Genomic DNA, 15,728 nt, shown 5'->3' on the forward strand with positions numbered 1-15,728 from the left:
CGCTCCAAATACAGTAGCGGACGTCCAAAATTAAATGTCTAGTGACTACGTTGGATTTTAATGTAGAGTAAATCAAAAGAAATCTCAAACATATTTTCAGTAAGCGATAAGCCATTTCAACAATATGTCGATGAAAAATTTCATCAACAATACATTAGTTCAAACTTGGAGAGAAGACTACGTAATTAATTTCGTTTGATTTAAATTTTCTTTGATTTGTTGATAACTTGTATTATAAAACAAAATTAAACATCGTCATAGAACTTCTTTTTGCCATACATGAAAATGAATTTATAGTTTTTTTCAATTGTGCATTTTAAAAAAGTTATGGAAAACACTGTTGAAATTTAAATATTTAATATATTAGGTGATGTAAAAACAAACCAATTATCTGTATCTCGCGTTGTATAAGTTCGATTGAGTTGTACTAGGCGGCGTTAGAAAGATGAGATTGGTACTGAAAAAACGTTTTTATACTTGATGCACTCAAGTATAAAAACTTTTGTTTGAGCGCGCGTCAAAAATGGACGCCAGCAAAGAGAAAATACGCTATATTTGACAGTTTGACACTCTTTGTTTGATGAAGGCAAAGCACAAGGAGGCTGAATATGTGAATACAGTTTATGGCCTTAATACTGTAACAGCCAATTATGCGCAATTATGGATTCTTCGATTCATTATGGTAATTTCGATGGCAAATCCAGGCACGCGCGCTGGTCAGTTGTCGAAAATGTCGACAAAATCTTCGAGTCCAACCGTCATGTAAGTCAATTTCGATAGCCCCAAGAGCTAAAGGCCGTTTGGCACCATTTGAATAGCGTTAGAAACTAAATACAACTCGATGTATGGATGCTACATTAAAATCTTCTACACCGAATTTTTATCTGCAAATCGCAAGAAAATCGCATGATTTTTGAAGCAGTAGGTGACTGGTGATGAAAAGTGAATCTATTGCGATAAGGTGAAGCGAGAACTGTCGTAATCATATCGCGATGATTGGGTAGAAATGGTGGCCAAGCCAGGATTAGGGTTTGGTGGGTTTAGCAGGGACTTATATGCTGTGAGATGATCTATGGCAAAACTCTCCACTGGGAATAGTCAGCAATTGGACCGTCTAACTAAAGGAATCAATTTCCCGGAAGCAGGCGGCTTTGGCCAATAGGAGAGGAATTGTGTTTCATCAGGAAAACGCCTGAAAACACACATCTATAGTGACTCGCCAAAAGACCTCCAAGAGCTTGATTAAAAGGTTTTCATGGATCTATTTTATAGTTCGGTTTTGGCAGCAAGCGATTACCACTTGTTCCTGTTCGTAGCAAAAAGTTTTGCTGATGAAAAATTCGCTTCAAGGGAGGCTGGTAAAAATCGACAGTCTGACTTATCGGCCGAAAGGAACGAGGGTTTATATGAGAGAGACGTAATGATATTGGCTTAAAATGACAAGTGATCGAACAAATAAATCGGGTCATTCTGACTATAGTAATTAAAGCCTTAATTTCATGCAAAATTAATGGATTTTTTCACTTCACCTAATGTTAAATTAAAATTAATTTTAGAATTTTTTAAATTCTATAAATCTATATTACAATTCCTGCAATTGCTATAAGCAGAAGAATAAGAAAAAAATAATTAACTTGTCTCTTTTTGTATTAGTTATTTTTTATATTTGCGTAGATATACATAATTCGATTTGCTAATTTAATTGTTGACACGAAAGTTGCAGAAAGAATGTATGGGTTTGTGAACGTAATTTTCGTCTGTACTCGACGTTTTTTTGAAAATGATTTTACCGATTACAAAGGTTTGTTGGTTGGTAAATTTTGCATGATTATTGAAACAAAGAGTCCCTTTATGATTCACAACCAATCTTTTAATAAAAAAAAACCTAAATAGATTTCGACAATTTATTCATTTAATTCAGTTTGAAAATTATCTTGATAATTCATAAATCATCATTAATATTTTATAAACGGATTTCATTTTTTCAAATGTTTTGATCACAATTTTATTCAAAAACTTTAGTAATCTTCTTTATGAATGGTATTTTCTGCAAACATCAGTTGTAAGTTTTAGTGAATTTTGTTTTGTATGATTCTGTAAAAAATCGCTAATGTCAATTTCTTAGTTTCAGTCGATAAATTTAGAAAATTAATATTCTCTATCTTTTTATATAAATTTCAGATTTTAAGTAGTTTATTGGTCTAATATTGTTTCTAAAATCGCATTGTCTCAGTTTATTTGTGTGTCAAAATCTTAAAAGAGGGCAATTGATTTAGGCCCTTCGATATAGAACCATTGCCTCTTATCATATACATATGTCATTTTTGAATGCTATATATTTTAGTTGATTTGTATTGAAAGTTAAACGTTTCCACTTCTGCCCATTTAGAAATATTTGAAGAAAAACACGTGCCTTTGTATTTGCATATAATTTTTTTTATATTATCACTGGAAGTAATATTATAAATTACATAATAGATAATAGCAAAAATGAAGGTGTTTGTATGCAGAGCTTTAAAGTATCGAGTTCGATTCGTATATTTTATATTAAATGATTTTGATACAATGAAGCATTAACCTTTATATTGTTTGGATGCATTCGTTATGCAGATTAATTCATTTATTATATATATATATATATATAAATATATATATATATATATACATATATATATATATATATATATATATATATATATATATATATAGCCTTGTTATCATGTTTCATATTCTCCTTGTTAGTATATAAATGTATTTGAGAGAAATGTCACCCACACAAAAAGTCCAAAACACATATGCGTCAACAAATTTACTGATTATACATTATCAGTATTGTCGATTCGGGTTAATGACACGTCAATTTGTAATTATTTTAAGCATTTAGTTTATAACATCCAGCAGAAGTTATCCAGTCGACCATATATTTGGCATGATAAGTGTTTACCAGAAATCAAAAGTCCTGGAAAAACGAACTTATTTACGAAGGAATCACTAATGCTATTCACGGCATGATCATTAAACGCACTTCAAAACACGTCGGGCATTTCTCTGGTATGCGCGAAGTAATTTGTAATGCGTAGCTGCTTCGAAATTGGTACACTTTCATTATTCTACGGTGCCCGCATTTGATAAGTTGGTCGCGGTAATATCTTGTTCTTGTTGCTGATAACAGTCTGTCCTTTTATTTCATTTCAAAGAAAATCTCATGCAATTTTTATGTCATATTCTATTCAACGTTCTACATTAAAATATCGTGCTACATACTTTGTACACATTTTTGCTCGCGACTTGACTCATTGTCAGTTACTAAAGGTTATTAGTAACATTTTATATCCATTAGCATACTATAAGCACGATAAAGAATTCTATGATTGTAGTTTTGTTGGCCCTTGTCGGTCCATTTGTATACTATTTTTTACGAATATTCGCGTATTTTATAAAATATGTTACCAGTTTGGCGTGCATGTAGGTAAGATATTTTGTTGTTTGGGTGTACATGGCCTTACACGTAAAAACGCCAAAAATATTTACCTTTTTATTTGTCAGCAACTAAGCATCATTTATGGTTTTTTCACTCGAATATTTTTAAAATTATCTTCTTATCAATAAAATTAGTATTAGTACTTTACCACTTCACAATCCTGAGTAAATGTGTCTACTTATGAATGATTGAAATTAACACACTTTAATACATTTTTTTTTTCAAAGATGGGTCGATAGTTTTAAAAATTTTAAAATAATGGTTCAACAAAAGTCTTAATGCTTGTTTTACTTTTGACTGTGGTTCTAGAAATGATCTTTTCGGTTTCGGTTTCAAATTTTAAATGATATTTACAATAACCGAAAGGTAGTCAATGCTCTAGGGTGCACTTAAAAGCTAATAAGTTCCAAAGTGAGATAATTTTTATTCTAATTTTTTTCAGGATAGTTAATCACCCCTTTTCTGCTTGAGGTTAAGGTCTGGGGCACTCAGACTATTGAAAATAGTTTTCTTAGCTTTTCTAACAAATCAAACAAAGCGTGTATTAATTCATTGCTCCGTCGAAGCAGAGTAAATATTGAACGTTTAAAATCAATATCACGAGATCACAGTCGGTCAAGCAAAGTGAACTATAGAGGAATATGATCATGTTTTACTGCTTTTAATTCTATATTTAAAGCAACGATTCATTGAACTGCATACCTGCACAAACAGTCATTAAACTCTTATAAATAGCCTTTTGCTTTCAAATTACGACAATCAGAAAAAAGGTGGAACCATAATTTAGTTTATTTTATATCGAACTAGTATCAAATAATATTTTACTATTATTTCAAAAATCTTATAATAGTTGAGGTTTGGACTGTAATAACAGTTGTTATTGGGCTGTAATATAACTTAACGAATTGCGATATAATACGAAAAGAGTTCGTAGTGCTTTTATATCTTATTTTTTTAAAAAAAATAAGAGCCATGTTGTTGATACGCCGTTTTTTACGTCTGTAAGAATATTGTTCATGAAGATGCCAATGCTCAAGGACAAATAAACAGTGAAGCAACGTGCAAAATATCGCTTGTCCGTGTTACGTTGATTTTATACTTACAGATCACTATATTTAACATAGGTACTTTTCAACAACTACTGCCAACTCTAAAGTACTTCTATACAATATTGTTCTCATATATAAAAACAATCTTGAATTTTCTTAATTTTTTAACAATACATAAATGTCTTATCTTCTCGAAGTTGAAAATTAACTGTAAATCTTATTTTAATAATTAAAATCTTTCATCCACGTTTTCGGGAGCACGGATCAAACGATTTGAAATACTCAAAAAGCTATCGATTTTTGTTGATAGGGAGATGTGCTGAATAGTTTTTGGCAAAATCGGTCCAGCCGTTTCGGAGATATGAACCAAAGAGTACAGAAAATGGAAGTTGAGTTTTGAGAGAACTGAGCATCCGATTTAAATGATTGAAAACATCCAATTTGTAATATTGAGAAGGCGTGGCATATAGTTTTTGGCAAAGACAGGCCCAGCGGTTATCAAAGATGAAGAGTTAAAAGTGGAAAAAATGGTAGTTTTTGAGGGAACTAAGCTTCCTATTCGAAATATTCAAAAAACATTTTGCTTATGAAGAAACGGTTTGTTTAGGAATTTACTTTTCATGTAAACAACATATATAAACGTCGTCGTCCAATTTATCAGCTATTATATTTTGTCATTCGAACAAGATTAATGAAATTTACAGTATTTAAATATAATAACCTATTTGAAATAATTTAATATTAGACAACGGTACGGGATGTTCCAGATAATTTGCCTTGGCAAAATAGTTTACTCTATAATCCCTTCGTATAGCATATTTCAAAGGTGAAATAATCATTTTGAACATTTATTTTTATACACTCTAGCTGAACAAAATTTATAGATCAAATTATATTTTTGTTTATCCATGTATGTGATTGAATAATAAAATTATTTTGATTGCAGGATCAGTACGACAATCTATCGGCACACACGCTCAAGGGCATCGACTTTCTGGAACGTTATGGACACTTCTTGCGGGACAGATGTGCCATCGAGAACGAATACGCTGGAAAACTAAGGTTAGTTCATTGGTTTTTTCATTTTCCGAAGGAGAAGTTTAAGCTTTCGTCAGGAAATTTGATTTGCTAATTTTGTATTTTTGCCGGCTCAAGTTTATTTAGTTTATTAAGTTGACTGAAATGTAAAAGTATCTTCACATATGTGAGTAGGTGTGATGGTCAGAGCCAAAATTTGACCTTTCCTCAACATGTATTTTTCATAAACCAATTTTGAAACTCGTATTCCATAAGGACTCACTTTAATTTACAAGTAGACTGGCCGAACCATTTTTTTTAAGAATTTTTAGAAAGCTGTAAAATAAATTGTAATAACTGTAAATTAAAATGTAATAATTTTGTTTATATTTTTGCAAAAAATCTTGAATCAGTTTTGAAAATTTAATGTCCGTTTGAAAGACTGATCAAAATTAGTTTGGGGGATCATGCTACTTAGTTTTTAGTGAAAAATTGACTGAACCGTTTTTTTCGCTATTAATTGTTGAACTCGTTTTTGCGATTTTGATTATGAGTTTATGATCTTAACAAATTGTGTAACATATTATAGGTCTACTAGGAATGGCTTAATTATGAAAATCCATTACGCATTTTTTATATAAAGATAATTTGATGAGTTTAAGTTATAAATCTGTAATAAAATTTTTTGATACAAATTTCTATATGTTAAGATCGGCATAAATAGATAAAAAATTTGGACTAATAATTATGTCAAATCGTTCAATAAATATTCAGTTTATATATATATAGATATTGGTAATAATTTCAAACTTTGTAACAAAGTTTATGCATATTGTTACAATCTCTATAAAAATATCTATCATATATCTATTATATATCTATCATATCACCCGTGTTTTGTATTATAATACATTATGTATTTTAGAAGCGCTGGGTCTGCCTTTACTAAAAACTTATCGATTATTCTCACTGTCAACGCTAATCGAATATTTTTTGAATCATTAAAATAATTTGATTCGCTTTCTCCAAAAAGCGAATGACCATTCTTTGCACTTCCTGAGAATTATAACATCCGACCGCAAGTACGCATCTTTTTTCAAAAGATGTAATGGGTTCAAATATAAAAGGAAAATACATATGAAAAGGAAAATAATATATATGATAGATAACTTAAATACTATTTAAATAATTTCGAGTTTTTATTGAAAATTATTTAGGAAAAATTTTACTATATCACTTTTCAATTTTCTTGTTTATTACCTTGCCGTAGGGTAGTTGTATTAATGGGCCGAAAATCGAAAATGAAATTTTTTGCATTTCTCGACGTTTTGAAGGTTTCTGAACTTTTTGGCATACCTCAGAAAAATGGATGTGTGTGTATGTGTGTGTGTGTTTTGAATGTCCGTATTTTTTCGTCCACGTTTTCTGGCGCACGGATCAACCGATTTGAATGGTTTCAAAAATATTCGATTCTTATTGATAGGAAGATGTGCTGATTAGTTTTTGGCAAAGGCAGGTCCAGCCGTTACGGAGATACGGAGCAAAAAGTGCAGAAAATACAAATAGAGTTTTTGAGAGAACGGAGCATTCGATTTGAATGATTTAAAAAGCATTCGATTCGTAATGATAAGGAGAAGTGGTGATTAGATTTTGGCAAAGGCAGGACCAGCTGTTTCGGAGATACGGATCTAAATAAGCAACAAATGGCAGTTTTTGAGAGAACTAAGCATCCGATTTGAATGATTCAAAAAGCTTTCTGCTTGTCTCAACAAAATAATTAATAATAAAAAAAAATTGTTTCAATTTTTTTTTTAATTGTTTTTTTTTTTGTATATCGAAAATAATTCTGATTTTAATTTTAATTCTGACTATAGTTCTAATATACTTTAAAAAAATAATTTCAACTTTGCAATTCAGTTTATATAATTCTTATAAATATTAGACAATGTTACAATATTTATAATAAACTATTTGAAAACATTTCGTTACGGTACGGGAAGTTCCAGCAATTTGCCTTAAGTCACGATGCCATACACCACTAGTTTTCGTTCGATAATAGATTAAAAGTAGATACAAACATTTTTGGTTCTGGCGTATTGAGTAAAATAATATACACCACATTATTTTGATGTAAATACATGAATTAAATCTTGTATAAAATTCTGTTTTTTTCCATTCTATGTAGATTATCCATTTTTATCGTGTTTGCAAATTATTTTGAATTTAATCTTTTCATATTTATCAAAAATTGATAAAAAGACATTTTGTTATTTAAAAAAATATGAAGCAAGAAGCGAAGTGTGAATTTTTATAGCCATAAATAAGTTAAATATTTTATTAACTTCCCGTAGGGTAAGTTATTGTAATGGGCCGAAAATCGGAATTGAAAATTTTTACATTTCTCGACGTTTTGAAGGTTTCTGAACATTTTGGCATACCCCAGAAAAAATGGATGTGTGTGTGTATGTGTATGTATGTATGGATACAATTTTTCGCCCACGTTTTCGGGCGTACGGATCAACCGATTTGAATGGTTCAAAAAGCATTCGATTCCTATTGATAAAGAGATGTGCTGATTAGTTTTTGGCAAAGGCAGGTCCAGCAGTTACGGAGATAAGAAGCAAAGAGTGCAGAGAATAGAAATCGAGTTTTTGAGAAAATGGAGCACCCGATTTGAATGATCTAAAAACATTCAATTAGTAATGATTGGGAAAAGGGGTTATTAGTTTTTCGCAAAGGCAGGCCCAACCATTTCGGAGATACAGAGCTAAATGTACAAAAAATGACAGTTTTTGAGAAAACTAAGCGTCCGATTCAATTGATTCAACGAACTTTCTGTTTGTCTTAACAAAATAATTGATTTTGGAAAAAAAAAATTTTGTTCAATTTTTTTTTTTTAACTTCCCGTAGGGTAAGTTATTAAAATGGGCCGAAAATCGGAATTGAAAATTTTTACATTTCTCGACGTTTTGAAGGTTTCTGAACGTTTTGGCATACTTCAGAAAAAATGGATGTGTGTGTGTGTGTGTGTGTGTGTGTATGTATGTATGGATACAAATTTTCGCCCACGTTTTCGGGCGAACGGATCAACCGATTTGAATGGTTTAAAAAACATTCGATTCCTATTGATAAGGAGATGTACTGATTAGTTTTTGGCAAAGGCAGGTCCAGCAGTTACGGAGATAAGGAGCAAAGAGTGCAGACAATAGAAATCGAGTTTTTGAGAGAACGGAGCATCCGATTTGAATGATCTAAAAAACATTCAATTAGTAATGATTGGGAGAAGGGGTTATTAGTTTTTCGCAAAGGCAAGCCCAGCCATTTCGGAGATACAGAGCAAAATGTACAAAAAATGGCAGTTTTTGAGAGAATTAAGCGTCCGATTCAATTGATTCAAAGAACTTTCTGCTTGTCTTAACAAAATAATTGATTTTGGAAAAAAAAAATTTGTATCATTTTTTTTTTTTTTTTTTTTTTTAATTTTTTGTATATCGAAAATAATTCAGATTTTATTTTTAGTTCTGACTATAGTTCTAATATACTTTAAACAAATAATTTCAACTCTGCAATTAAGTTTATATAATTCTTATAAATATTAGACAATGTTACAATATTTATAATAATCTATTTGAAAACATTCAGTATGCCTCGAACATTTCGTTACGATACGGGAAGTTCCAGCAATTCGCCTTAAGGCACGATGTCACCCACCCCACTAGTTTTCTATATATTTTATATATATGCAGCTAAAAGTTACTACATGCGCATTTAAAGAATAAAATAAAAATGCTTTTACGTATTTCACTATCCCATTACAAAATTAGAATGACAATCCAATAATATATTGTTTAATAATTTATGATATTAATATAAACCAAAATAATTTTTGGTGGGAGCATGAAAGAATTACTTTTACAAATTTTTAGTTTTGATTTCCAATCGATTAGCTCTTGAAGTAAGAAAGTTGACTCGTATGATCATTATGTTCCTATACATTTTGTTCACAATACAATAGCACCCCATATTATTTTCTTAACATGAAACGTTAAGATGTGGAATGAATATAATCGTTTATAACACCGGTAGTATGAAATATTTATCGTCGATACACACATTTGCCGGTATCTGTAACGCATAATACTAGTACTGTTACTTTCACCTTTCGAAGTGCATTCAATATCGCGTTGTAATAAAATTCACTCTGCCGTAATCTGGAATGTTTGCGGCAGAATGACGTGTTCGAAGTACGCGTGCTATTTGGCACCCCTCACAGGGTGAACCGCTGACTTTTTCCCCAATTCTTTAATTTCAACATCATATAGGATGCGTCATATGTGTTTTAGTTGATTGCTGCGAGTCCAACTGCTTACCGCTTTTATATCCAGAGCGGGCGTCAAAAAATATTCAATGAAATAATTCGAATTTGTGTTCTCGCTATTATGATTTTAAATGAAAATGTACAATAATTTTGAACCTTTACTTATTGTTTTAAATATATGAATTAGAAGTTAGGATTTCAGTGTGATTAAATGTTGAAGAATTTAAAGAGCCCGATTTAAATAGAATTTAATATTTTAGTTTTTCGTCGCGGCGCATATTTTTTAGTATGGATTACATATTCGAATATCTTATTTTCGTTATAGCAACGTTATAGTATTTATCTTATATTCAATAAAAACCAAAAGTATCATTGTTTTAATAAGCTATAATCGATTGCCAAATGCATGGTATTACATTTTAGGAAATTAATATTTAACTGTTCAGGGTAAATTATAGTAATCGCAAATAAATTGTAATTGAAAATGTTTGCATATCTTTATATTTCAAAGATATCTGAACATTTTAGAATAACTTATCTTACAAGCTTTTTAGAAAAATATCGATTGGTGTGTATGTATGTATGTTCGTATACAATTTTTCATTCCCGAATCGCCGCGAGCCCAGCCACTTGAATGATTTGAATTATAAGTAGTGTAGTTATAAATTTTAAAGTAGGTATTTTCTGTGAATTCTGTGATTAATAAGATATCTATTAAGTTAAATTTAAAAAAACATTCTACTTCATTTTTGTGAGGTGAAAGCACGCGTCAACCGATTTGAATGATTCAAACAACATTCGTTTGCTATTCATGGGGAGACCGATTTGAATGATTCAAAAATATTTTATTCAATGAGGAATTTTACCTAATGATTAATGATTAAATTTTGAATTGAAGGCAGGTTCAGCGGTTTCGGAGATCCAGAAAGAAAAAGAGAAAAGGAGATTTTAATATTGAGTATAATATTTATTTTTATTTTTGTGGGTTCCGTACCAAGTTTATAATGTTTAAAGTTCACTTACAAAGTCAACCGGCATGAATGGGTTTCAAAATTTTCAAGAAATTTCAAAATACATATTCAAAAAATTAAAAACAAAAAATTTAAAAGATGCGAATTTTTCCAAAAACTCGACTTTTTCAAAAACTTCTAAAGCTTTAAAAAAAATTTTATTACCGTACGGGAAGTTCCAGCAGTTTGCCTTAAAGCATGATTCTGCCCCAGTGGTATAGCACCACTAGCTAATGTCGAAATTTATCTAACTACAATTTTATGCATCAAATAATAATTGTCATATGAAAAAGTTTCTGTATTGAGTTCAATTGTACTTACCAGAATATTTTATATAATATGATATGAAACCGCTGAACCTCAATCTTGAATAGTAAAAAAATAATATAAATCGTACAAAAAAATTAAATAAGAATAAATACTTTTTTCATACAAATAACTCATTTATTTTGAATAGTTTACATATTTAATTTGCTCTCATTCCTGTAATTAGCTTAAGAGTGGAAAAAATATATATCTTATTTATAAGATTAATAAAAACATTAGTTGATTTATTTTAGCGCTTAGATAATATTAGATTTCTAAACGTTTCATTTAGTGCAGTAAACGGAGCGTTTTAGGTCTGAATTTTTTTACTGTGCTCCGAATTGAATGAAATTTTGGAATTAGGTTCATCTTACCCTCAAGTTTAAAAGTGAAAACAATTCGGGTTGCGCCAACACCCCCCGGGGGGATGACACCCCCTTTCAATTGTGTAATTACATTTTTTCAAAATAACGTCGGAAATCGATAGAAGAACTAATTATAAGAATAAAATGTCTCTTATAGTTTTTCAAAAAAAACTAATACTCTTCAAGTTATAGGCCACTAAAGATTCATATATTTTTGGCGCTTTCCTTCGTTTTTTTGAAAATATCTCCTAAAATATACATTTTAACGAAAATCATGTAATGAACAAAATAATGTCAATAAAAATCTTAATAAATCGGTATTACATAAAGTGTTCTAGGAAAAATATTAAGCAAGATTTGAAAGAGCAAAGTCGTTTTTTATTTCGTTCAAGATTTAATTGTTGTATTTAAAGCCATCTAGTGTCGAGGTTTTACATTTTATGCATTTCGGTGAAATTGGGTTTTATAGTGCTCAACATAAGCTTTAAAAGAGTGCTGTTACAAGTTTTTTGCGTGTAAAATGAGTGAGCTATCATGCAAATAAGAAGCATATACGAAGTTTTTTTCTTTTAAATCATATGGTTTAATGAGCGCCATTTCCACCAGAATTACAGTAATTCACATTCCATCTAGAATTCACTTTATTATAGACATCTTGATGGATTCTAGCAGATTCACTACTTCAGTACAAACTATTTTCAGAAAACTCACGATTTTATAAAAACTTTTTTTTCTGATTTTTTTGAAAATCGAAATTATTTTCATTATATCTCAAAAAGAATAAAAGATACGTATAAAAGCATATAGATAAGAATCAAAGGAATCTTTCTGGCTTATTATTGTTTTTTATAATTTTTATTTTACACAAAAATTGACAGAGTTATGAATGTTTAAAGACTGCGCGGTCGCGCAAATTGGAAAAAAAAGTTTTTATAAAATCGTGAGTTTTCTGAAAATAGTTTGTACTGAAGTAGTGAATCTGCTAGAATCCATCAAGATGTCTATAATAAAGTGAATTCTAGATGGAATGTGAATTACTGTAATTCTGGTGGAAATGGCGCTCATTAAACCATAAGATTTAAAAGAAAAAAACTTCGTATATGCTTCTTATTTGCATGATAGCTCACTCATTTTACACGCAAAAAACTTGTAACAGCACTCATTTTAAAGCTTATGTTGAGCACTATAAAACCCAATTTCACCGAAATGCATAAAATGTAAAACTTCGACACTAGATGGCTTTAAATACAACAATTAAATCTTGAACGAAATAAAAAACGACTTTGCTCTTTCAAATCTTGCTTAATATTTTTCCTAGAACACTTTATGTAATACCGATTTATTAAGATTTTTATTGACATTATTTTGTTCATTACATGATTTTTGTTAAAATGTATATTTTAGGAGATATTTGCAAAAAAACGAAGGAAAGCGCCAAAAATATATGAATCTTTAGTGGCCTATAACTTGAAAAGTATTAGTTTTTTTTGAAAAAACTATAAGAGACATTTTATTCTTATAATTAGTTCTTCTATCGATTTCCGACGTTATTTTGAAAAAATGTAATTACACAATTGAGAGGGGGTGTCATCCTCCCGGGGGGTGATGGCGCAACCCGAATTGTTTTCACTTTTAAACTTGAGGGTAAGATGAACCTAATTCCAAAATTTCATTCAATTCGGAGCACAGTAAAAAAATTCAGAGGTTATACCCTTTTTTCCTCTCCGTTTACTGCACTAATTTTGAATTCTTGTATATTCAACTTGACTAAATTAAATTCAACTAAATAAGAGATTATCAATATGATTATATCCATATTTATGCCTGTTTATCTATGATTTGTCAACAAGAGGGTAAAAATATATCGATCTTATATGCATTATGCGTTATATAATTATTATATAAAGCAATATTTAATTATAGTTAAAAAAATATATGTATGGTTATACAAAAATTAAATAGTCGTGTTTTGAATACATATAAAAGTTTCTTGCAAACTATAATTAAAATTCTAAATGATATTATATAAGCTCAATTTTAAATTAGAATTAGGATAATCTAGATCAGAAACGAAATATGTATCTTAAAATTTTTCTTTCGTTCATGTATTCTTAAATTTTTCGTGTAGTTTATGCTTATTTATTTAATATTTATATTTTTCAGGAGGTTGGTGAAAAATTACCAGCCGAAAAAGAAAGATGATGAAGACTACAAGTACGTATTTTTTTAAATTACTTATGTATTGATAAATTGAATTTAATAATCCTTTTATTAAATTCAATCGTCGTCTAATAATAATCGTGTATTGTACAAAATTTCTGTTTTAAGTTTTAGCTCATGGCGGGCATTTAAATTGATGCTAAATGAAGTTAGCGATCTTGCTGGACAGAGGGAGGTTGTTGCCGAGAATCTTATGTCACAAGTCGTTCATGAAATTACACTAATTACAAAGGAATTACGAGAAGACAGAAAAGTAAGCAATTATATCTATCGTCGATAACCAGTTGACCTTTATTCTATATATATATATAAGGTTGTCAAATATCTCCCTTCCGCCCTTTTGTCTTTTGAATTTCGCGGCTATGTACAAAGCGCTACAGAGCTCGTATCTGGCAATACTATACATAATTTGAAAGGTCTTGACATAACCTACAAAACGACGCTATGCATGATTAGTTTGGATATTGCGTTCAACAGTTATAGACGTGTAAACATGGAGTTCACTAACGCCGAAATTCGCGCTATTTTAAAGTTTTCCTTCGTTAAAGGCAAATCCGCTAGAGAAACGTTCCGTGAGATTAATGGTGTTTTGGGGGATGGTACTCTATCACTTCGAACCGCGGAGGAATGGTTTCGACGATTCAGAGCCGGTGAAAACGACACCATGGATAAGCCAGCCGGCGGAAGACCTGTGACGACAAATACCGATCAAATCATGGAATACATCGAGTTAGACCGGCATGTGGCATCTCGTGACATCGCCCAGGAGATGGGAGTTAGTCACCAAACCATTTTAAACCATCTGCAGAAGGCTGGATACAAAAAAAAGCTTGATATTTGGGTGCCGTATGATTTGACGCAAAAAAACCTTCTGGACCGAATCAACGCCTGCGATATGCTGCTGAAACGGAACGAACTCGACCCATTCTTGAAGCGGATGGTGACTGGCGACGAAAAATGGATCACATACGACAATATCAAGCGAAAACGGTCGTGGTCGAAGGCCGGTGAATCGTCCCAAACAGTGGCCAAGCCGGGATTGACGGCCAGGAAGGTTTTGCTGTGTGTCTGGTGGGATTGAAAGGGAATCATCCACTATGAGCTGCTCCCATATGGCCAGACGCTTAGTTCTACCATCTACTGCGAACAACTGGACCGCTTGAAGCAGGCGATCGACCAGAAGCGTCCAGAATTGGCCAACAGGAAGGGTGTAGTGCTCCACCAGGACAACGCCAGGCCACACACTTCGTTGATGACTCGTCAGAAGCTACGGGAGCTCGGATGGGAGGTTTTATCGCATCCACCATATAGCCCGGACATAGCGCCAAGTGATTACCACCTGTTCCTGTCCATGGCGAATGCCCTTGGTGGTGTAAAGTTGAACTCAAAAGAGGCTTGTGAAAAGTGGCTGTCCGAGTTCTTAGCAAATAAGGAGGGGGGCTTCTACGAGGGAGGTATTATGAAGTTGCCGTCTAGATGGAAACAGTTTATCGAACAAAACGGCGCATATTTGAACTAAATCCGATCACTGTAACACTTTTTATAAAGCATTGAATAAAGAGCAAAAAAACGGAAGGGAGATATTTGACAACCTTTTATATATATATATATATATATATATATATATATATATATTGTCCAGATTTTAGGTTAATTTAAGAGTAACAAAATACACAACGTGAAATAGACACAATAAAGGCAATAGTAGTTACAAAATTTTACTATAAAGAAAATTTCATGCAATGCTTGAAACCGAAGAAAACATGTTGAAAAAGATTCATAGATCAGAATTATATAAAGAGTAGTCTACTCAGTAATTTTGATTAAAAAGAACTGATTTTTATTAATTTGGAAAATATATATATAAATTAAACTAAACATCTATCGCATTAAGTATATCATTTTTTTTTTTATTCTAGAGGCATTTATTAGATTGGTCAAAAGATGACCCAAACATTATTA

At 31.1% G+C, this 15,728-nt stretch overlaps 2 protein-coding genes across 5 annotated transcripts in view; both read left to right on the forward strand.

Annotated features, from left to right (window-relative positions):
* Window positions 1–15,728, forward strand: part of LOC113371478 (protein ECT2-like) — a 365,352-nt gene that overhangs the window by 99,607 nt on the left and 250,017 nt on the right. The gene's annotated exons all lie outside the window — the stretch shown is intronic.
* Window positions 1–15,728, forward strand: part of LOC113371479 (formin-binding protein 1-like) — an 80,124-nt gene that overhangs the window by 30,242 nt on the left and 34,154 nt on the right. For 3 of the 4 annotated variants that reach the window (XM_026612102.1, XM_026612106.1, XM_026612105.1), the window contains exons 2-3: window positions 5,477–5,592; window positions 13,710–13,760. In XM_026612102.1, the coding sequence (XP_026467887.1) occupies window positions 5,477–5,592; window positions 13,710–13,760 (167 nt within the window). Of the gene's footprint in view, window positions 1–5,476; window positions 5,593–13,709; window positions 13,761–13,874; window positions 14,020–15,728 lie in introns of all 4 variants that reach the window. The other variant, XM_026612104.1, reaches the window with a different exon arrangement.

The sequence above is a fragment of the Ctenocephalides felis genome, unplaced genomic scaffold, assembly GCF_003426905.1.
Source record: "Ctenocephalides felis isolate EL2017-DRISC unplaced genomic scaffold, ASM342690v1 CF-g0.4_SCAFFOLD_01492, whole genome shotgun sequence".
Classification (NCBI taxonomy): Eukaryota; Metazoa; Arthropoda; class Insecta; order Siphonaptera; family Pulicidae; genus Ctenocephalides; species Ctenocephalides felis.